Below are 22773 nucleotides of genomic sequence, written 5' to 3'. Positions count from 1 at the left end.
TTGCTCACATTTTTAATCCTATGATAAGGAAGATCAACCAGGGACCACTGTTGTTTCCACCGAGTCCGCAACATTCAGTGCTTTTTGTATTTTATCATCTTGTATCTATGTCTTGCTGCAAAAACAATTGCCCTTTGGGGACAAATAAAAGTTGAAAGTTGAATTTGAAAGTTTTTATTGCTAATTATAATTTTGTCATTCAAGTAAAATGGTACTTTTGTGAACTGTCTCCTGCTCTTTTTGAACTTTGTGAAATCATGGTTGGTAATCTGTTGTCGAGTCTGATTTTTCACCATTTCACTGCATCGTGTCACATAGTTTTACATTATTTTTGGTGTAGCTGGTTGATAGGCCCATAGGTGTGACACTTTAACACATATATGACATCTATACGACAACCCTCATCACTGATGTTTGTGAGGTTTTTGAACACATGAATTCATAATTTTCTCCCAGAAAATGACTGTCACACACCGACACTAACCATACAGTGCAACACCTGCCATTTTGAACCAGCTAATCCCACCGACGCACACACACACACATGTCACGACAAGAAGGAGCAGTATTTACAAGGGCTGTTTCTTCATATCATTTGAGTGAGTAATAGAGGGCAGTCACATGGTGTGTGTGTGTGTGTGGGGGGGACTTTCTGTTTCAGATAACAGTAAAACACACACTGACTGACTATTCATACCATTTTCTACAAGTTTGTACTTGTAGGTCTCTCATTGTTCTCTCTGTATGAATTCATGTGACACTTTTTGGAAATGTAATACTATCTTTTCTGTCTGCCCCTGGTTGCGCACATGAACCCTTAAACTATGTTGGTAGGGGCTCTACGCCACTGTTCTGATGGTGTAATGTTTCTGTACATTTAGTCAGAGTCACACACACACACACATGACTGTGCTTGGGGGCCCTGGCTTTGGTTGAGGGGTGTCAGGTTCGTCCTCTCTTTCTCAATGTGCGTATGAGGGCAGGAAAAGGAAAAGGCAAAGGCGGCCAGCTTCAAGGAGAGAGTAGCGTGAGGTGGGGGTGTGTCTGCAGGGGGTGGGAAAAGTTAAATCATTTGATTGAAAGATCTAGAGCAGATATTTTTCCACTGAGCTCTTTGGCAGATCTGTGCTTTTCCCGCCTAGTGCAACACTCCCACAACACACCCCTTAATCCCCGCCTTGGACACTCCGCTCCATCGCCAAACTTCTCCTAAACACACCTACACTGCTAACTCAGGTGGCACAGCCTAAATTTAGGGTCCACCTGTTGCCTGCTGGAGGAGGATTAAGCTTTGTTGTGTGCAACAGAGGGGGAGGGTTTGTGGAACGGAGTGAGCTATGGTGTGTGACCCCTTTGGCATGTGATCTGAAATAGAAAGGGATTTATGGCTGTTGGGAAGACAATGACAGCTAGGCCGTCAAAGACGAGCCCCTCTTTGCCGCCCATGAGAAATGCTGAGTCATAGCTGGTGGCGTGATGGACCCTGACTCTTCATCTAAGGTCCAACACCTGTGCAACCATGTAACCGCCATTATTTTACCTTCTAAAGATGATCGGATTATTTTATTTTATTTTATTATTTTACATAATATTGCAAATATTGCACCTCATGAGCAAAGAAAAGATGCATGGGGTTCAGTTTTTTGCAGCGACACTAGAGAGTTTATAATTCTTTAAAAGGCCAATCGACATTATGTAACAAGGCTCATAAAAGTGGGCCCTAAGACCAAATTTGGCCCTCAGCACACCTCCCACTCAGAAGCTCCAGAGATTGATACATTATTGTTTATTAAAACAGGAATCTTAAAATGTAATCAAAGCTCTCTCACTTTGCTTCATCTTGCACACCATAATAAAAACCAGACCCCTTTGTCTGTAAGATCCCCCCAGCTTTTGGTTGCACAGCATGGTCTTCTTTCCTTACACATGCTCTCTCTGCCTTCAGCCAATAGTAGTTAAGGTCAAAGGAGCTTCCTGCTTGCGTCTCGACCTCTGCCAGGACCTCAAGATCAGCCCACAGGCCTCTCTGGACTGGAGTAGCCTCACCCACCCCCCTCCTCCTCCTTCTCCTCCTCCCTTCCCTTCTCGATACAGAGAGAGGCGTGCACGTGGGTGTGCGGGTGTCACATATCCCAGCAGGAGGGACACAACACAAAGTTTAAAGAAGAGAGGACACCCTACAGTACAGGACACTTCTCTTTTGGAGTTTACTTTTCCGTGCGCTTTTTTTTTTTTTTTTGGTGCTAAAGTGCTAAAGATTAAGGTCGGGGCTTGTTGTCCTTTTGGGGGAGTTTCACTTGTCTCTATTTGGCACCAGACGCATCTGCCATCTACTGCTACTGGGTGCCTGGAGCTGCCAAAGTCATGCCGGCCGGGTTTCAGCAACTTGGAGGGGAGGTAATTTTTCATTTTTTCATGAGAGCTTTTCACAATTCATAAATGTAGCTGGGCTTGTTTTTTACTCACAAAAGTGATGTAATGAATTGTGTTCTGTACGACAAGCCGTTATTTTAGTCTTACTCCGTGCGCATTCACTGCTTGGTGTGTATTTATTTGGATATATTTTACGCACGGGTTTATCTCCGTCATACACAAAACCTGTGAGAGAAAAGGCATGCGTCTCGTATAATCCAATAAATAAGCACAATCTCGTTGATTGGGCAGGCAAAAAATGATCTGAAAATTAATATGATATAAAAGATTTTTCTAATTTCTCCCAGCTCTAAAATATGTCGTGAAGCATATTCGTTGAAAATATGTAAAGCAAAATCCTTTATGTAGAGTTTAAGATAATGAAAAATGAATAATACTGATAATCAATAATAATGGCCTTTGCAACAATCAGTAACTACAAAAAAAAAGTGTCACTTTCAGTGGGGAGGAAAACCAACATCAGCCTTGATGTGAATGAGCTTTGGCCCTTATTTAGTCCTGAGCAGTGCCCTTGACCAGCCAAATATCTGAGTTTACAGGTCAGAGTTAAGTGCTGTGGGTTTGTTACAGGCCACCTAATTTGACTGGTTCCTTTTCACTACCCTGATCAACAATGCTTGTGTTGTGCGAATCAGTTTTAAGTGTTACTCCTCTGATTCTGGACAGTTTAATCTCTCCATAATCTTGAAACAAGAGAGAGTGGACTGTTATCTGGGATGCCACAAAGACAACGACTCCTGAAGCTGCTTCATCGCCAATAAAGAGGCGACAGACTGTGTGAACACTACAATGTAAAATAAATCCCTGAAAAATGTTGCTTGTGATTTGACATGGCCCTTTATTATATCTTACAGTTATTAAAAGCAGGTACAGATTCATTCACGATAAGTGAAAAGTAAATGAACTACTGAGCACTCAACTATGTAAGGCAGTTTTTACTGAAATGCAGTTAACATGAAGTGTAATAGAGCATAACTGGCTGCCAGGACACGTGCACACACACCTACACACACACAGACACACACCCTTTTGTTTTGGTTCATGAATACTAAACAGCATTTATCTAGAGGCTCAGCATAGCAAGGTCATAACGCAGTGTTACAGACGCACACTAACTACACACACAGACTCAAACTACATGCAAACTCAAACTTTGCTGAACGACCCATAGATTACAATAGAATACAATTCAACAGACGGCTTATAGATTCTCTTGCTTTCTTTTAGACACTTTTTTATCATTATCTAATTACACATATTGTATTATTATGCATTTTCAAATATTGCACACTTGCCAGGTGTATGAACTGGTTTTTCCATATTAAAGACATTATTCTGTTCAAACTGAAGATGAAACTTCATTTCTAAATTTTAGTTTGAAGTCACAGCGTATTGTTGTTAGTTAGATGGCCCACATCACCACAATGTCAACTTTTCAGGAAGCCTTGTTAGCATGATGGGTGTGTTTTCTTTTTTGTTTATCCAGCAGGACTTGAAAGACTTCATAAATCCTCTAAAAGTAAATAAAATCCCCATGAAAATCGCCACGTTCTTCTGTTTTACAGAGTTATGTCTTTCGCATGGAGCTGCTAGGTAACAAATCTGCCAGTTATGAAATGGCTCTTTGAGACTTTAACACACTTCGTTAGAGTGGAAGACCTCATCCAAGCTCATCTCATCTGTCACCGTGGAGACAGGTGCCTGTAGCCTGATGGGGGAACTGAAGGGAAGTTAAAGTTCAGGCGTCAAAAGTATAGCAGCCTCTGAAGTCATGGGCAGCACTGAAGAGACTGTCTCATCAGGATCACAGTTATATATAGTTGATGTTTGTGGAGTATGGCTGAAACCAATCCCTGTGCCCGCTTCAGCTCTCTCATTATTTGCTATTATTATCTTTACACAAAAGCTTCTAAGCATCACTCACTGTTCTGAAAATAATACCGTTTTTAATGTTTTTTTGCCTCTCTATATGTGTTTGTTTGTGTGTGTTTCTACTCCAGACAGTGACTGGAACCTTTGCGCTCTCAGTCTTCACTGCTGTCCTGGGATCTCTGGAGTTTGGATACAACATCGGTGTCATCAATGCACCTCAGAAGGTAAAATGACTCACCGACCACAAGGATGGCATTCAGAACTAGCCAATAAAACCCTATGAAAGTGCCAAACTGGTGTCGGTCTGTTTAAAAAAATGGACGTGTGTTAATAAAAGTGCTGATGTAAGTCAGTGACATTCAAGCAGACGTCAACTAAGCTGTTTCTCATATTTTCCTGATTTTATAAGTGCGGTGTGTTTGACGCCACAACATCCCATCGCGCTGCCTCAAACGGTGCCGATGGTGTTTAGAAAATAAACTTGGAAGAGGGAAACAGTCCCAGGCACGTGATGCGTTGAAATCATCTGATGCAAAGGAGATAAATGCAAGGGAGTCAGATTAACACTTAAAATGACAGAGGGGGGACAGGAGAGCAAGGTCTTTATTGTACGGAAACACAGCAGTGCCATAACATGTCTAACTCTGGTGTGATGGGAAAGGGAGGATATTTCTGTCTGTTTTATGGGGGGGGGGGTTATATAATTAGTTTTCTGTCACAGGGCAACAGGGTGCTACATGTACTTACAGAGCCTTCAAATACAAACACTGTATGCACAGTACATATAGATAGGCACATGATTTTTTGAAAACCTGACTTGCTCTGGCCCTAAAATATGTTCCTGCTCATATTGCAGCCACATCTGGCGTTCCAGCATGAAGGCACGCTCGGGTACTGCATGTGAGAAATGCATATAGTACTTTATTATTTATGACTGCCTATACCGTGTATGTACCGTATGCTGCTCTTTAGTCAGGACTTGAATATGCAAGTCAATAAAGAAATGCATTGCAGAACAAGGTAGTTTCAAAGAGAAGTTGTGACATTTTGACACAGTTTTGTTGGCCATTACAATAGAGTTGTTTTAGAAAGTGTTGGTTGTTTTTAATATACAGAATAAACTGCTCTACCTTTTCATTAAGGTTGTAAACCCTCAATTTATAGTTTATTACCTGTAGATTATTCTTTAATTTCTGCACTGTGCATCCTCCATATGGATTTGTTTTTACTGATAACTCCTTTACATATATAAATAGTAAATAGTAAAACTCTGGCATTGGTCAACTTAAGTGTGAAAAGGGCTGGATATGATTTTCAGTGTTAGCGCACACACAATATCTGAAGTTTGATACAAAAATAATTTTTTCAATTAACCTAATTTGATAAATATACACGTTTTTCTACATAATCCTCTGTAGACTGTAGAGAGCCATACTAAAAACTGACCATGCCAGCTTTCCATATCAGTACTTGTCAGCTTTAAAGACTCTGTGCTACTGACACATTCTGGCTGATACCTAAAAGTATTGAAGCTTGAGACCCTGGTGTGAATCGAACGTGTTAAATTCTGTATCCTGAAAAAGAGTAAATCTTCCTATAGCTGTGGCCGGAGGTATTATGTTATCAAGCATTGATGATGGTGACAAAATTTTACACAGATGTAGTGATTTTGTGATCTATTTTTTACCCAAAAGGTCAAAGGTCAGATTTACTGTGACATCATAATGTCCTGGAAAACACTTTTTTGGCCATTATTCAACACCGAGACTCAGGAACAGAAGGGAGATTGTGACCATATTTCACAGTTGGTCGGATAGTGAACAGGTGACACTTTCGACTCAAAGGTCAAAGGTCATTGTGATCTCAAAATAGGTTTTTAGCCATAATGTAAGAATGAATTGGGCGATTCCAGATTTCACACACATGTTGACTGGGACGACAGAATGAGTAAACAATAACTAGCACAGTACGGGCTTTCCTCTATCTCGTCCATTCTGCCTTTCACTTCCTGCCTCATTCTGAATTTCAAGCGTCATCGGAGTCATGTGACTGCAAACAACGTATTGGAGCGCGCCTAGCTAATCGTGATCCTGTGAGTGAGTTTCACCTACAGCTCATAGAGAGGCTTCGCATCTAAAAAGGCCAGGAGAAAACAAAAGCACCACATTTTGTGAACTGTGGGGCAGTAATTCTAGTTTGTTTTTAGTTTTTTCTGGTATCTTACATGACAGTTTTAGCATTCTTGTACTGTATCCTTATCCTTGTCTATTTACAAAGGCTGATTTTAAATTCCTGTTATTAGGGTCACAAGCTGTGTGGGCTATCCCAGAGATTCTAAATCTCTAAACTTGTTTCTTTAACTATGACAAACTTAACACCTAAACTTACCTTATTTCTTCTATATTCTTAAATATACGGTCTGTTGCTTAACATGTCTCGTGCTGTGACCTCTGTGCCCTGTGCAGATGATTGAGGAGGACTATAACGCAACATGGGTGCATCGGTATGGAGAGCCTATCCCCACAGGGACCCTCACCTCCCTCTGGTCCCTGTCCGTGGCCATCTTCTCCATCGGCGGCATGCTGTCCTCCTTCTGTGTGGGCTTCATCTCCGAGTGGCTGGGCAGGTAGGGAAACACACCAGGATGCCACACACTCTAATTTAGGTATTTCTACTAGAATTGGGAGTTTATATCTTGCCTGTGTCATGTTGCATGAACTCAAAACCTTTGAAATCCTTTCTTATGCTCCAGACTACAATAGATTTACTATATTACAATAAAGTTTAGGTTCCAGTGCCTGTTTCCAGCCATGTCAGTGGTTGCACTCTTTAATATGCTGCCCAGTAAAGCAAAACGGGTCTTCTAGCTTTCTGAAATACTTTCTACAATCAAGTCAAGTTGAATAGAGATGAATAATAATAATAATCAGCATATTATACAGCATACATACTGTATAGTTAACCAAATTACAAAAGTCTTCCTGAATCCACGCTATCTTAGGCTTGGACAATCAAGCAAATGATAAAATATTTCAGTGCCCAAGCTTCACAGCTTCCACCTACTGAAAGTGGATCTTAAAAGGGCTGGCAGCACTGTATCAGGAGGGGTGTGTGGAGGAGGTGGGGGTCGAGGGGTGGCAGCGTTCAGCTCTGGTGCGCTCAGTACAAGGTCTTCCTAAAAAAGCTTATTGTTACTTCGCTTGGATGTCTGACCTTCACTGTGCAGGATCATTTACGTGCAGAGTTTGACACCAGAAGACTGTTTTCACATTTCACCTTTTTTCTTTTGCTGAAAAACAGACTCAAATCATTATTCAAAGCAGATAATTATTATATGTCTTAAAACATGTCTGGAGGGATCTTTAAAATCTAAATGTTGATTGTTGAGCTTTTCAGTATAGGTGGCACCTGGTTTGAACCAAACGCCTGCCTCTGTTACATATGCTCTAGTCATTTTGCTGCACAGCACTGGAAGAAGAACCTTTTGGCATGACTTGTAATAATCATGGTCTAAAAATAACTTTATACAAAATGGAATGATGCCAAACTGCATGGGTGAGGTTAGTAAATGTGCCATATTTAAGTTTTCTTTAAGGTTATAACTAGTACTTTCAGGGATTATGCAAATTAAAGCCTTCAACGTTATTGTACGACACTGACCTCTGGAGGCTAAAATATCACTGGCACATCCAAGCTACAATAGAGCTAGACAAAAAACTGTTTCAGTAAAAATCTGTGAAATAAAATGTATCCCTGTCAGATATACTCACCCTGAATACATCTTTACATTTTTCTCAGGGTATTCACGCATCATAGCCTACCTATCAAAGTACAGTATGTGATTGTAGGGTTTTAGTGTTCTATATGTTGTTTTCTCAAAGTCATCATCCCAGTCTGTAAAAGCATTGTGTTGCCCTATCACTTACAGTACCAACAGTAATGTTATGATTATTGCGATTTTATAAGAATGTGTGTTATTTTAACAAACAGCCTCTCAGCAATACAATCTGTGTACAATTGAGAACTGAATTACTACAAAGATACTTGTCTGTGTTTTTTCCAGGAGGAAAGCCATGCTCATAAACAACTTGTTTGCCTTCATGGGTGGAAGTCTGATGGGGTTGTCCAAGCTCTGCCGCTCTTTTGAAATGATGATCCTCGGACGCTTTATCATCGGTGTCTACTGTGGTGAGTGGTCCACTGTTGTGTTCTTTTAAAATCACAGGAAATTCACAGGAATGTATTTGAAAGCTCCTTCACACCTGATATAAAGTTTCTGTCTCTCATCCAACTTTCCTCTGTGCAGGTTTGGCATCAAGCCTGACACCGATGTATGTGGGTGAGATAGCTCCTACAAGTCTGCGAGGGGCACTGGGCACGATGCACCAACTGGCTATAGTCACTGGTATTCTCATAGCGCAGGTAAGACAGCACACTATGATATTGATGTTACAGATCATAAAACCTTTCTGTATGAACAAAGATTGAAAGTTAAAATTTGAAAATCATCAGGCCATTTTTCTCAAAAAGATCCTGAATCTTCAAACATGCAGCTTATTTGTGAGAAAATGTCTTAAGGTGATCAGAACTTTAATAGTAAACCACCGCGTTTACTATAAATGTTTTTAGCATCTTTTTAAATCGTATGCCCTCACATCTGACCCCTCTTTCTGTGCAGATCCTGGGTCTGGAGGTGTTACTGGGAAGCGAGGACTTGTGGCCAGTTCTGTTGGGTTTAACTGTTGTGCCGACTGTACTTCAGATGGCACTTCTGCCTTTCTGCCCCGAGAGCCCCCGCTTCCTCTACATCATCCGCTGCCAGGAGCACCAGGCCAAGAGAGGTGAGCGGGGCTGACTCCAGGCCGGTCTTAGGTCATCTTTAAGGTCTCGGTCTTGAGTTAAGCTTTTTTTTATTTACTCAATCTGGAGAGGCCAACTTTTTTTTATTTTATATATATATATATATAGGTTGCTGTCACTTTCAACATCATTTTATTTGTGGTTTATTTTTGTGTAGCTAAATTTTAAACCTAAATATGTGATGGGAAATTATGATCATGAATGGAATGGACAGTCATTATCATCTTCAGTCAAAGCTAAACTGGACCACCACACAGAAATACAACAGCCTCCTTCAAAACTATAATAAAATAACATATTTTCAAGATATCTATAAAATGTCACCAGTCAGCTTATGCAACATTTTGCAGGTCCACAAGTACAACATAAATCTCATTATTTTGTCATTATTCCTGATTGCTTGTTTCTGTGGATTTGGCTACAATAGTTGGACATTTTATTGATGTTTTCTGTATTTTTGTTGCTGTTGAAATATGACCACAGTAATTTAAATTTTGTGAGAGAAAGCTGAAATGCTGAAGTGAACTTGGGTCAACTTACTGTGTGTTTGTTGGTCAGGTTTACTACACTGTCTAATCACTTACTGTACAGTACCTTGCTATTTGTACTAAAGTACTTTAGGGCCACCTTACGTAACATTTATGGGGCTGATTGTACTAGAACAGTGTCTCTATAGTGTACATAAGATCTTAAGTTGGCCCTATAGAGCCCCCTAGAGCCTCTGTGGCTTCAAGCATTTGTCCTTAAAGAAATAGTGGCCGAAACTCTAATATAACATACACACCTCTCAATTCTCACTCATTAAACGTCTCCTTTGTTCAGGCCTGAGGAGGCTGACGGGCAGGCAGGAGGTGGGCGACATGCTGGCAGAGATGAAGGAGGAGAAGAGGAGGATGGACATGGAGAGGAAGGTGTCTATCCCGGAACTCTTTCGTTCTCCACTCTACCGCCAGCCTATCATCATTTCCATCCTGCTGCAGCTCTCCCAGCAGCTGTCTGGGATCAATGCAGTGAGTCAGGGGGCTCCTTTATAAACGTATTCAGTGTCCAATGACAGCATTACACACAGCATAAAGTCTCCAAAAGGATAATCTTTAAAAAAGTGAATCAGTGCAGTATAATATTGACATAATCTTAATCTGTTTACCCCTCTGGCCAGATTTTCTACTACTCCACCAGTATCTTCATGAAGGCAGGAGTCCAGAGTCCAATCTATGCCACCATAGGAGCAGGCGTGGTAAACTGTGCCTTCACTGTGGTCTCGGTCAGTAACAAAAAACAACATGCCTTCATCTCGGCTTTTTGATGTACTCCTCCTTCCTTATAAAAGATTAAATGTTCGATCTTTTTTTAATTTAGTATGCTAAAGATTACTGTCCCTCTCACTTGTAGCACTGTGTCTCTATTACTGTTTAACATTGTTATCAAAGAGCAAATAAGATAACACGGCAGGTTGGTAGCCCTTTTTCTTGTGCCTGCCTCTAAAAATATTCATCCAAAGTTTGGTTTGGCAGGTCAAGATGTTTCAATGTCATTAAATGAGTCAAGATGCGTGCTCTTTAGCCATGCTAGCAGCGTGGATCTTGGGATGACAATGTCGGTCTGTCCACCACTAAAAAAACTCAATAGCTATTAGTTATTTCTGTGAAATTGTGTACAGAAATTAAAGGCTCCCAGAGGACGAATCCTATCGACACTGATGATCCAGACTTTTCCTCTAGCGCCACCATGAGGTTGACATTGTCAGCCATGAAATATGGTACAGACATTCATGTCCTCCTCAAGTTGAACTGTAATAACTTGGTTGATCCCCTGACATTTCATCTAGCGCCACAAAGTCAAAGTTTTAAAACTATAACTAATGACATTCCCATCAGCCTCAGCTGTAGTTGGTGTATGGTGCTAATTAGCAAATGTTAGCATGCTAACACACTAAACTAAGACACTAAATGTGGTAAACATTACGTATACCTGCTAAACAAAAGTATGTAAGCATTGTCATTGTTAGCATGCTAGCATGCTGAAGTTAGCATTTGTCTCAAAGCACCGCAAGTTCAACCTCACAGAGCTGCTAGCATGGCTGTAGACTCTTAGTCTTGTTTTGAAAATGAATCATATTTTTTGACAGAATCATATTTCAGGACAAACTAGGTGAATAGCTAACTTTAGCAACTAAATTAGAATATGTAAGTTTTAGCTCTAATTGCCAACTGAGGATAACAACCTCTCGGTTTCCCTGTTTTCTTATTATTAACAGCTCTTCCTGATAGAGAGGATGGGTCGACGGACGCTCCACATGCTAGGACTTGGTGGGATGTGCATCTGTGCCATCATCATGACCATGGCTCTTGCTTTATTGGTCAGTCTCCCAAAGATGCAGGGATCATGTACTGTTATCGATATTTTCTCAAAACAAAACTCTGAAGCCTTTTTTTCTCCCACCTCTCAGGACAGTGTTCCTTGGATGAGCTATATCTGCATGCTGTCCATCTTTGGCTTCGTGGCCTTCTTTGAGGTCGGTCCGGGTCCCATCCCCTGGTTCTTTGTAGCTGAGCTGTTCTCTCAGGGTCCAAGGCCGGCTGCCATGGCTGTGGCCGGCTTCTCCAACTGGACTGCCAACTTCATCATCGGCATGTGCTTCCAATATGTTGCTGTGAGTATTTTTTTACTTCAGTAGATGTTGTGGATGTCCTACGCAATGATGAGTAGCCCACAGATGATTTTCTCTGCCTCATTCAAGTGTAGCTCTTACATTTTCTACAAATGTCCGAGGTCTGCTCCGACTCATGTTGTTCAATCTGATCCCATCCTTACCCAGGACCTTTGTGGGCCATACGTCTTCCTGATCTTCGCGGCACTCCTCCTTTTCTTTCTCATCTTCACATTCTTCCGGGTGCCAGAGACGCGGGGCAAGACCTTTGAACAGATCGCAGCAAACTTTCACCAGCACTCGACGGGAGGAATGATAGACATGGACTTGGACATGGACCTGGACAAGTCCAGCACCGAGCTGGACTACTTGGGGGAGGAAAGCATCAACTAAAGAGTCCCTGCCTGAAGAGAGATGAAACTGAGTACAGTTTGGGATGAACTGTGTATGTGGGACTCCAAACTTTTATTTTCTGACATGTATATTGAGGTTAGTTGTTGTATTCATATATATTGTGGTGCCAAAGCAGTGTTAAACGTGTGTTTTGGGATTGTCCTTTGTTGGTACCACTACAATATGAGGTTAATGGTTACGACAAAGGCTAAAAACCTATGAATTAAGAGTTGACTACTATAGTTTCACGGAATAAGATGCACCTGAGAACAAAGTGTTTGGACTGTTGACGCATTGACTGCCAGTGTGGTAGGATTTTATTCCACAGTGATACACTCAGTTGCAATATTGACAGACGGAGGTGGAGAGACTTTGGAATTCCTGCACTTTATATACAAAGACATCCAAAGTTTTCAGAGTTTGGAGGTAAAAAACAGGATATACAGTCAAGTGTGCTTGCTGGGAACGCTCTAGAAGTGTAAATCCAATCGATTGAAACACGTTTAACTGACAGATTTAAGTAAGAGACTACCATACGGCATTCAAATTTTTACTATTGAACTACACGTAAAAAAACAAAACAAAAAAAACTGTAAAAAAGTATTGAAAATTGTAACAAAAACTGGCATAAAATGCAATCTTGTTTACTTCTTTGATCAGACAGTTCCAGATTAAAATTATGACTACCAATTTTAGATTAATTTATTTAGGCAACGTTCTTGCACAGCTGCTTGGGTTTGGACAACATGTAACATTTGGGATGTTTGACTTCTGTTAGTTTAAGAAAAGGATTTTGTAGAAAAAAAAACATGTTTTTATTCAAATTTAAAAAAGGGACAGTTCACCCCAAAATCAAAAATACATATTTTTCCTCTTACCTGTTTACTCAAGATAATCCACAGATTTGTTGTGATTTGTCTGGAGATTATTTTGAGTAACCGGTAGGGTTGAGAAGAGTACTCGGCTGAAACGAGTATCAGTACAGATACAGATTTGCTTTTTACTTTTAGTACGTACTGCAGCTGCCCTTAGAAAGTATGTACTGTTTCTGCAGTATGCTTACAATTGGGACATACTACTTCGCCATAACATTGCACCTTGAACTTTGACCCTCTTGCTTAAACTCATGCCGCACAGAGGATTATGGGTCAGAATAGCCAGAAAAGCATGCTGGCTTGCATGTATAATAAGATGGACGACATGACAGCTCCCCAAAAGTGATGCCAAAACATCTCGATCACCCCCTGGTGGCTGGCTGCAGTATAGATTATAAACCCCGCCCCCTCCATGTTAGCCGATGGGACATGAGCCAAACTAAAAACTCAAAGTACACGTAAAATAAAGAAAGAAAATTCCAAAGATGGTTTCCGTCATTTTAGGTAGTTCTTATCATGCTGATGTAGGTTCAAGTGTTCATTTTTCTGATAAGTTTGGTTCTAAGTAGTTATTTGATGCTATAAAAAGGGGGTTTCACATCATGATTGACAGCTGAGCCCTGCTTGCAATTGAGTCTGACGGGTGTATGGGCGGGACCTCGATACTGCGGCTCCAACCCCCATCACTATTGCGCAGACTCTGGCTCCAAATGACGTCACCAGCTCAAGATGGCAGCTCCCGTACCCAAGCAGAGACGCGTCGTCCATCTTTGTTTTTTTTTGGCGATTTGAGCACCACAAGCTGAGTGCCATATAGTTCCATTATATTAGAGAGAAGGCAGACATCTCTACAGCTGATATCTCCAAAGCTTGGCAACTCACACCAAAATAATCTTAATGGATCAGTATCACTACAGGTAAGACACTACTGGTCATATATTTTTGATTGTGGAGTGAATTGTCCCTTTAAGTATTGTAAAAGTACAATTTTGGTATCAGTACCAAAACTCAGGTATTGGATCAGGGTAGAAAAATGTTTCTAACAATACCCAGCCCCAACAATAACTGTCCATGGTGTCCCACTAATTTAACCAGACTCCCTTCAAATCTTTCGAACAGAAGAGCGCATCAAAGTCTTCTTTGCCACACTGGCATTTCAATCATATAGCGTGTTCCCAGCTTAAGTGCGATCACAAAGTATTTCTCTGATCATTGCACAACCTGCAGAAACACTACTTTAAAAAAAAATATATATATATCTGTTTTTAGTACTTCATGTGTACATATAGTGTGTTATTTGGTTGTTGATATTAAGGGTATGAGGGTTTAAAAGTTTAAATTCTTTATGCACTCCAGTAGGCGTTTGGTTTTGTAAACAGAAGCCCGATATACTAGACTAGAGCAAGATGTGCAATCAAAAGGGCTGCCTGTAAAGAGTAGATCTTGTAGATTTTTTTTTTTTTTTTTTTAAATTACACAAGTGTTATGTTTGTGTATTTTTCTTAGCATCTCTCATGTGTGCTGTTTGATGTCTGTTCTTTAATGGTGTATGACTACCTTCTGGAGATTTGTATTGAGGACCTGTAATTTGTATAATGTGAATATTGATGTTCCATTAATTTCTAACTAGTACTAGAAATCGTGTTGTTTAAATATTAAGTTATCTAATTTTAAAAACAAATAAGCCCAAAAGCAGTATCTTCTAATCTGCACCCCACTCGTCAGACAAGAAAGACTGAATTCTGATATTTGCAAACATGATTTATTAATTAGCATTTTAAGTACTGACATTGCACATAATCCCCTCCAAAGAAAAAACACACAAATAAGTAAAACAAAAAATAAAGTTTCTTTTCATTAGTCTATCCTCAACTGAGGAGACAAAGGGAGTACTATGTTTTAAGACTTGATTGAGGTGGTAACAGAACTAAACTGACTCCCATAATGCACCACCAACCTCACACCTGCTTGGTTTTCCCCTCTTCAACCAAATTAAAATACATTAAATAAAAATCAAGGCTGGTTCCTCTATAAACTACTTGATGTGTCCCATCTAGGCAATTAAAGAAAAATAGTTTTTAAAGGGGGGTTGGAATAACTGGGCTACCAAGCAAATTGTCCATTCTTTCCCATTTTTCTTTTTAAAAAGATGTACTTTCAATTTCTAAATACACACCCACCAACCACCTGTATCCCCTTCTTCCCTACCTCATCCCTCTCCAAACGTCAGTGTCTAGACAGGGCAACACAAGACAAGACGAGAGGGGAGGGGGTATGAGGGATGACAGTGAGACGAGGTGGGTTGGAGGATGGGGGAGTGCAGGAGGGGGGAGGAGCAGTGCATGTGTTCTGAAATAGGTCCAGTCCTCCAACCCTAGGACCTACGAAAACAAAGACGGAAAATAAAGAAATGCAAGGGAGACACGGAGATTGAGAGAGACAGACAGTAAAGAAACAAAAAAGACATTAAACGCAAAAAAGACATAAACCTGAAGAAAGGATTACATTCATCTCGAGTCCAGGTCCCTAGAGTTCGAGCTTTCACTCAAAATAGTTCCCTTCATTAAACAAAAGACTAAGTCCAAACATAAATGGACAAGTCCTTAAAGACTGCATAAAAATCATTCCACCTTAAATCCATTTACAGGAAAACCTCACTAAACTGCCCAATAATGTCCGTCATCTTGCCTTCTGTGACAGATAGCCAGTGTGGCAGAAGAAGTGCAACCCTACACCCCCATGTCTCCCACCCCGCCTGACCCAGACCTGATCACTTTAGTGTGGGGTCCCACCTCTTGCCAAGGGTCACATGACTGTCCTCTCACTAGCGTCCCTCTGTTGGCGCTGGGACTGTTGTGGCTGCTGCCTGCTGTGGGGAAGGAGGCAGCAGAGATATTTGTGTCAACTCCAACAAACACTGGCGATCGAACAAATCAGGGAGTCAGTAGAAGATGGCTGACCTTACCTCAGGTGATTTGGGCATTTTAGGAGAGGTTTTGGGAGAGCCCTTTGGTGACTTGGATGTGGATTTAAGGTCAGCTAGTTTTGAGGTCTGAGGCGGGGTACCAGGCTCTGATGGAGACCTCTCTGTATCATTCTGCAATATGAGCAAGCAAACTAAAGTCTTAAGCATGCAATAATAAACCTCAAAGCACAACTTTCAGGAAAATGGTCTAACACACTTGCCAGCTTATATTCATGAACGCTCTGGTCAGTATTTCCTGGTTACCTACATCAGACCTTTGACATCACATCTTGTTTCAGGGCTGCAACTTTGTTGGACTTGAGGCAAGTCGGACACAGCCAGTAATCCGTACTCCAATAGAGACCACAAAAAAGCTCAAAAGCAAATCCTCATTTGTTCCACAAAGATATTCTGCACTTTGAGTCTTTAGTTGTATTTGGGAAATGGCCCAAGTAGCTCATCTGTCACTCATGGAGCACTTGATGCAGTTAGCCGACCACAAACTATAAATCACACTCACTTTCGTGGTAGAGGACTCAGAGTTCCTTTGCCTGCGGCGTCTAGACTGGCGGCGTGGTTTCTGGCCCTCAGTTGCTTCTCCGTTGGTGTGGGGGCCCTCGGAGGCCTCCGTCTGCTTCACCTCGCCTTGCTCCTGGCTCTGTTCTGGAGCAGCCTGCTGGTCGTCTGCAGCCTGATCTGAAGGTGGGCGAGGGCGGAACGGTCTGTGAATCCCAGGACAGAGGAAATATTAAAAGTCAGCTCTGCATTCGTGTAATTCGGCAGCAGAAAAATTATATAACAAAATATACATCGTGTCACCTGCGGTATGGGCGCCAGAATCTGCGCTGTGGCGGTCGCTGCGTTTGGTCGCCCTCCGCTGCTGCGATCTTTTGCTCTCCAGCCTCACCCTGACAGATCAAGCAGACAACACCTCACACTAATCTGCCACAGAGGAGCACTAAACAAATCAAAGCTTCAAACTTCAGAAAAGGCTCCCCTAATGTTTAAATCTCCCAAATTACCACTATTCTCAGAGTTGTTCTTATCAGTGTTCTGCTTGCTTTACGCCCCCAAACCTCCCTCCATCTCAGGTAAATACAGTTGAAACAGATTGCCAACAACTGTTACTGTTCTCTGCTTCTTCTTAAGCTCCTTCTGCTTACATCTTGTGCCTCCGGCCGTGGTCTGCGGGGCCTACGGCGGCGCTGCTGAGGTCTCGTTCCACCGTTCTCCCCTGATCCCTCGCCCTCAACAGCGGGGGCTTCGCCATCAGCTGGTTTGCCCTGGTCACCAGGCCGAGGGCTGCGGGGGAAGAACCGTCGACGGAAGCGGCGTTTGTTGGGTGCGTAGCGGCTGCCTTTGACCGGAACACCGCCTGGACCGGTTACATTGGCCGCTTCTGAGCCCTGTGGGACACCAAAGTGGGGCAGGAACGAGAAATTCCATCAGCAGACCATAAACTGTTGTGGTAATGCCACAACATCGAATGGATTCCCTGATCCTTACCTTGGCGGCTTCAATCACATCAAACTCTACGACCTCCCCGTCTCCCACACTGCGGAGGAACTTCCTAGGATTGTTCTTCTTGATAGCAGTCTGACGAGACAAATGTAACATCAAAGAGTGGTTCCATGAGCCTATAAACTTTAATTCAAGGAAATGCCCTTTGCCTTACCTGATGAACAAACACATCTTCTTTGGTGTCATTCCTGTGAGAAATAAAACCTGGTTAGCAAACTTGGCTCATGGGGCTTTGAATTAGATCAATTAGAAGATTAGTACTGGAAAAAACTTGAAGATGCACTAAAATTGCAGTGATGTAAGTAATGTAGAGGAAACACAGTACCTGTTTATGAAGCCATATCCATTCCGCACGTTGAACCATTTCACTGTGCCTTGGACCAAAGTGGCTACAATAACAGGTAGCACATGATTAAATGTATGCCAGTAACATTTCACATAAGATACATTGTTATACAGCCATTATAAAAAAATAAAATAAATACACACTATACTGCTATCTTACTTGTATCAATGGCAGCCTGGCATACAACAAGAAATGGGAGCTCTGTGTGTCAATCATTAACAGTAAGACTTTTGAAACGAGGTCACGAGGGAGGGCTGCTAAACAACAAGGCTACGAGTTTCATGTCAGAAAAGGGTTCAATACAAGACACGCAAAAAAACATCTCCTTCGTGAGAACAAGAGGTGAGCGGTTTCCTTTGGAAATCACCTCAGCGGGATTAATTGGAAACGTTAACTTCTCAGTAAAATGGGTTGCACCTGTGAGGGCGCGCGCACACGTCCAGGTGGGAGCGCGCGACAGCTGGGACTTTAGGTCATGTGTTCACACTGTTAGCAGACACACATAATGTGGCTTCATGTTGTCTTTCTTCTTAGTGCAGACAAAAAATATATATATTAAAAAAGGTAGCCGCTAAACTAAATAGGCTAAATGTAAGGAAAGCCAGTGAGCTATGTTAAATTAAACTACTTTATTTTTCTGTTAGTACACGCGCTTAAGCGGATATTTGGTCAACAGCAGAGGTTTGACTTCGTTTGTATAAATAATGGCTTCCCACAAAACCCATGTGTAAAAAAAATAAATAATAATAATAATAATAATAATAATAATAATAAAATAAAAATAAAAAAAGAGGACACGTGTTGCTCCAAAAAAAACACACCCTTGTGTCAAAGACAGAAATGATTGATTGACCGTTATTTGCTGATTTAGCTTAAGTGGTACTTTGCTGTAGTTGACACAATAGATTAAAAAAAACTGTTTCACACATGACAAAGCTGATTTTTACATTAGTGTGACAACAATGCAAATAAACTTTATGCGGCAACAACAATTTCACTCATAGCTCAAGACGCACATGAATTCACACGAAAGTTGGGGTCGTTTTTAAAAAGATTCCCGGAGAACTAAACGCACCGTAATCACTTCGTACACCCACCTATGACTTTCCTCTCCGGCTGTGGCTTGTCTTCCACAGGTGCCGATGGTGGAGCGCTCTGCGGCTCGGCGTCGGTCATGCTCGCTGTCGGATTACTACACTTTCACTCCGGAGGAGTCCCCTCCCTCCTGCTCTTCCCGAAACTTTTCTTCTTCTTCTTCTTCTTCTTTGCGGTTTTGCGGCAGTTGGCATCCTTCACGTTGCATTACTGCCTCCTCCTGGATATAGTCTTCCTCAAATTAGTCCAGTAGCTCTCATAAAACCAAACGGCCGTTTTCTGTCTCCGTACACTTTTTATACTGGCCTCTAGTTGCCCTGTGTTTTTTTTTTTTTTTTTTTTTTTTTTTTTGCTGATAATACCTTTTTACTTAAGTAAGGTTTTGAATGCAGGACTTTTACTTGTAGTGAAGTATTTTCACAGTGTGGTATTAGTACTTTTACTTAACAATTGGGCAAAATTCTTTTTCACTCCCATATTTCTTGCCATATGATCCCCTGTCCAACCAATACTTGTTTTTTGTCCTTTCCTTCTCCCAGCAAGACCCTTGCTTTTGGATCACTACCTCCATGCCCCCTTAGATTTATCCAATAGTTGACAAGCAGTTATTTTCGACGAAAACACAGTGGCATTTCAATGGTGGAAGATGTACTTAAGTACCAGTACACAATGTAAAAATACTCCATTACTAGTAAAAGTCCAGCATTCAAAATGACTTGTAAAAGTACACAAGTATTATCAGCAAAATGTACTGAAAGTGTCAAAAGGAAAACGTACCTGGCCCGTGATGAATTATCATATATACAATATTATTGCATCAGTGCATAAGTGCATAAGTAGCATGCTGTTGTAGCTGATCCAGGTAGGTATCTTTACTTTTATCTATACTTTCTCTAGTAGAAAGTAGTAGTAGTTAGGTAGTTTAGTTCAGTGGTTCCCGAGATTAATCTTAGGAGTTGTGAGATGATTAATGTGGTAGGAAAAATATTTTGTGAAATATTGGATACTTTGACCTCTCTGGGCCTCAAACTGCTATTTAAATGAAAACATCTTAGAGGTTCAGAGGGGAAGTGTCTCTTTGGTGGAACTGCTAACAACTCATCTGAAACCTGTGGCAAGGTGCCCCAAGTAGACACTGGGTTTTTTTTTTTGTCATATCTTATGCTTTATTTGATATAAAATATGACATAAATAGGCTATGTGATCACAACCTCCTTAAAATCAAAAATACAATATCAAAATATATTTCTGCAAGTCTATAGGCCTAGTATAGGGCCTATATAGTGTATTACTGCAAGGATCCCCATTAGCCCACAATAAACACACTATATTATAAAATTACATTAAAATATGATTGTATGACAGCATACATACAGTACTACATGGTACTACTCCTGTCAAGTGAAAGAGAAAACAAATTCCTCTTCAAATGAAACCGCAAGTAAGGGAATGTTTAAACAATGAAGGAAATAAAACAATACTGGGAAGAACTGTGTGACTTGGTCCAACATGATGCATTTAGTGATGATGATGACATTAATTTTGATGAAAATCAGTCAGGGAATGGGGACAACTTTCATTTTAGTAGCCTATTATATATGATGGACTTACCTATTATTAGTGTGAGATTTTTTTTTTTTTACTTATTATTTACAAAGTAATCAGTTTATTGTAACAATACTTTGTTACATTGCTGAGTAATTACAGCCAATATTGATTAGGAACTAATTCCCTTGTCTCAGTCCAGCTGTGGGTTTCTGCTCCTCTGCACTGAAGAAAACGTTCATCCTAAAATGAATCTTCCATATTGGATTTGATTGCTGGGTAAGCTGTCTGGAAAGGTCTGGAAAGGACATTTTATGATTATTTTGACCTGTAAATACATAGCCACTTTAACTTTTGAGGGCTGGTATTATGCTCTGAGGGCTAGCTTGCTGTGGGTTTGGTGGCCCCATATGAACAGAGAAGTTTAATCTGACACAGGGTTAAGAAAGCAATAAGTGAATGTTCATTTTGGGGTTACAGTAACTACGCCTTTAACTACAGCCCTCAGCACATAGGTCATAGGACTCCAGTTTCACAGCACTAAATTTAACCCAGCAGCTCTAAGAACTGCCAAGTTCAATGAAACCATTCACTGTGCACAGAAGCCATGGGTCTCTGGACAGAAAAAAGGCTCTAATTAGAAGTGTAATTATTAGCAGCAGAGGGAATTACCGCCAGCGGATGAGCACACTGACAGGATGGCAGCATTGATACTGTGGATTCAGACATTTTTCAAAGATGCAGGGTAAATTATTAATCTTGTGTTTAGTTAATGGAAGGTCCTGTACACACCCTGATACAGGCCTTGTGCTTTCAGTTCACTGCATCTGGATGAGAAATGTTTTACTTCAATATGCAAGTAAAGGCACTGGAGTCTGTTTGGCATAATATGGAAAACTCGGCTTGCCACTTTTTATTTGGGGTACAAACAATATAATAAAGTGAAAATGTTAAAGTGTTTAACAATTCCCAAATGCTTTAAAAAAATTAAAATAGTGGCTCATGATGATGACAGTGTGGAATTAAAATCTTTTTAGCCAATTGTTTCCACTATTTTCATTAAAGAAACCTATGATAAATATCTGCAAAACGCGTGGCTAGATCAGCACATACACTGGTTGCGGCGTTTATGTACAGTAAGAGCTCCATGAGAAGTAAAAAACTCCAGAAGAGCGGAGTGGTCCATCCTGCACTAGAATGAAAAGCCACGCATGCGCAGAACTTGCCAAATTGCCGAGGTTTGTTTCATGGGAATTGGGATGAAAGAAGCATCAAGCCACTTGAAGTTAGCCAAGAGAAGACCGGAAAAGGTGCAACTTCGCCTTCAATGTAAAAGTGTGTAATTATGCCAGTAATGGGAAAGAATAAATAGTCTCAAGTATTTTAGTTATTGGCAGGATAACAAATTAAACAGATGTTTATCAGTTAAAAAAACACGAGAAAACACCCATATTCCACGCTAAGCAATTAATATTATGCTGATTTTTATTTAGTTTCATTTCTACTTTTGAACCCAAACGCCTAAAAGGGTATGCCCAAATTAAATGGCAATAGCCCCTGAACTACTGACTACATGCATAAACATCATTCTAGCATAAATGCATAAACAGCTTTTTTACATAAACTAAATAAAGTATAAACATGTTAAAAAGTATGAGAAGTAGGGCACAATCATAAGAAGCTTTCTGACAATATAATGCAAATCTGATGTGCGCCTGATTGTGGGAGCTCCCTGTCATCCACTTCACATCACACTTTACATCAGAGCATGACTAATATAGTGGCGTGGTCGATATTATCAGCCACGTTCTGCTCATTACAGCTCTATTGCTATCATTGTGTATGTCGGCTGACAGGAAACTGCTGTACAGAAATGCCAAAGACATGTAAAGATAGGTAATTTGTTATGTAACAGTGTCCCTGTTACATAACTGGTCCACAAGAGAGTGCTGATAAGTTTATTTTTTAGCTGTACACTACATATCTTGGTCACAGTTCTTTAATAATAAGGGATCCTTATCAAGAATGTTTGTTTCTGTTTGTACGTTTGTATTAAACATATATATCTGCCATTAATCGACAGCCGGATACAACTGTTTAACTCTCTAATGTCAACATTGGTATCAGCCTCAAAAATCCAGCATCAGCCAGGTTCTGTTCTACATTCTAGAACACACTGCAGACGTTGTATTGCAGTTACATTGTATTATACATTCTG

At 40.8% G+C, this 22773-nt stretch overlaps 2 protein-coding genes across 3 annotated transcripts; one reads left to right on the top strand and one right to left on the bottom strand.

Moving 5' to 3' along the window:
• Positions 1-2162: 2162 nt before the first annotated feature.
• Positions 2163-12898, top strand: LOC122870058 (solute carrier family 2, facilitated glucose transporter member 4-like). 2 transcript variants are annotated; one of them, XM_044183742.1, is made up of 11 exons: positions 2169-2397; positions 4434-4529; positions 6771-6931; positions 8369-8493; positions 8612-8727; positions 8984-9146; positions 9988-10175; positions 10325-10429; positions 11423-11524; positions 11615-11818; positions 11984-12898. In XM_044183742.1, exons 1-11 carry the CDS (start codon positions 2365-2367, stop codon positions 12206-12208), a joined length of 1518 nt encoding a protein of 505 aa, XP_044039677.1. In that variant the 5' UTR covers positions 2169-2364; the 3' UTR covers positions 12209-12898. The 2 variants fall into 2 exon arrangements, with proteins under 2 accessions (XP_044039676.1, XP_044039677.1); XM_044183741.1 differs by having other exon boundaries at positions 2163-2397; positions 11423-11818.
• Positions 12899-14826: 1928 nt separating this feature from the next.
• Positions 14827-19189, bottom strand: LOC122870555 (Y-box-binding protein 2-A-like). Its single transcript, XM_044184826.1, has 10 exons — positions 19013-19189; positions 17895-17958; positions 17724-17757; positions 17555-17644; positions 17212-17454; positions 16868-16956; positions 16569-16770; positions 16049-16180; positions 15876-15952; positions 14827-15464 (listed from the first exon to the last, which is right to left on the bottom strand). The coding sequence occupies exons 1-9, from the start codon at positions 19089-19091 to the stop codon at positions 15908-15910; spliced, it is 978 nt and encodes a 325-aa protein (XP_044040761.1). The 5' UTR covers positions 19092-19189; the 3' UTR covers positions 14827-15464; positions 15876-15907.
• Positions 19190-22773: the final 3584 nt, after the last annotated feature.

The sequence above is a fragment of the Siniperca chuatsi genome, linkage group LG22 (assembly GCF_020085105.1).
Source record: "Siniperca chuatsi isolate FFG_IHB_CAS linkage group LG22, ASM2008510v1, whole genome shotgun sequence".
Lineage (NCBI taxonomy): Eukaryota > Metazoa > Chordata > Actinopteri > Centrarchiformes > Sinipercidae > Siniperca > Siniperca chuatsi.
This window is presented reverse-complemented; position numbering and strand designations above follow the sequence as displayed.

Bases quoted from the DNA above. Each gene is read 5' to 3' on its own strand.
- LOC122870058 (XM_044183741.1), top strand. From the start codon at position 2,365: ATGCCGGCCGGGTTTCAGCAACTTGGAGGGGAG. The intron at 2,398-4,433 runs GTAATTTTTCAT...TTTCTACTCCAG, and splicing joins TTCAGCAACTTGGAGGGGAG to ACAGTGACTGGAACCTTTGC. The intron at 6,932-8,368 runs GTAGGGAAACAC...TGTTTTTTCCAG, and splicing joins ATCTCCGAGTGGCTGGGCAG to GAGGAAAGCCATGCTCATAA.
- LOC122870555 (XM_044184826.1), bottom strand. From the start codon at position 19,091: ATGACCGACGCCGAGCCGCAGAGCGCTCCACCATCGGCACCTGTGGAA. The intron at 17,959-19,012 runs GTGGGTGTACGA...CTGTTATTGTAG, and splicing joins GCCGGAGAGGAAAGTCATAG to CCACTTTGGTCCAAGGCACA. The intron at 15,953-16,048 runs GTAAGGTCAGCC...CCTTCCCCACAG, and splicing joins AAATGCCCAAATCACCTGAG to CAGGCAGCAGCCACAACAGT.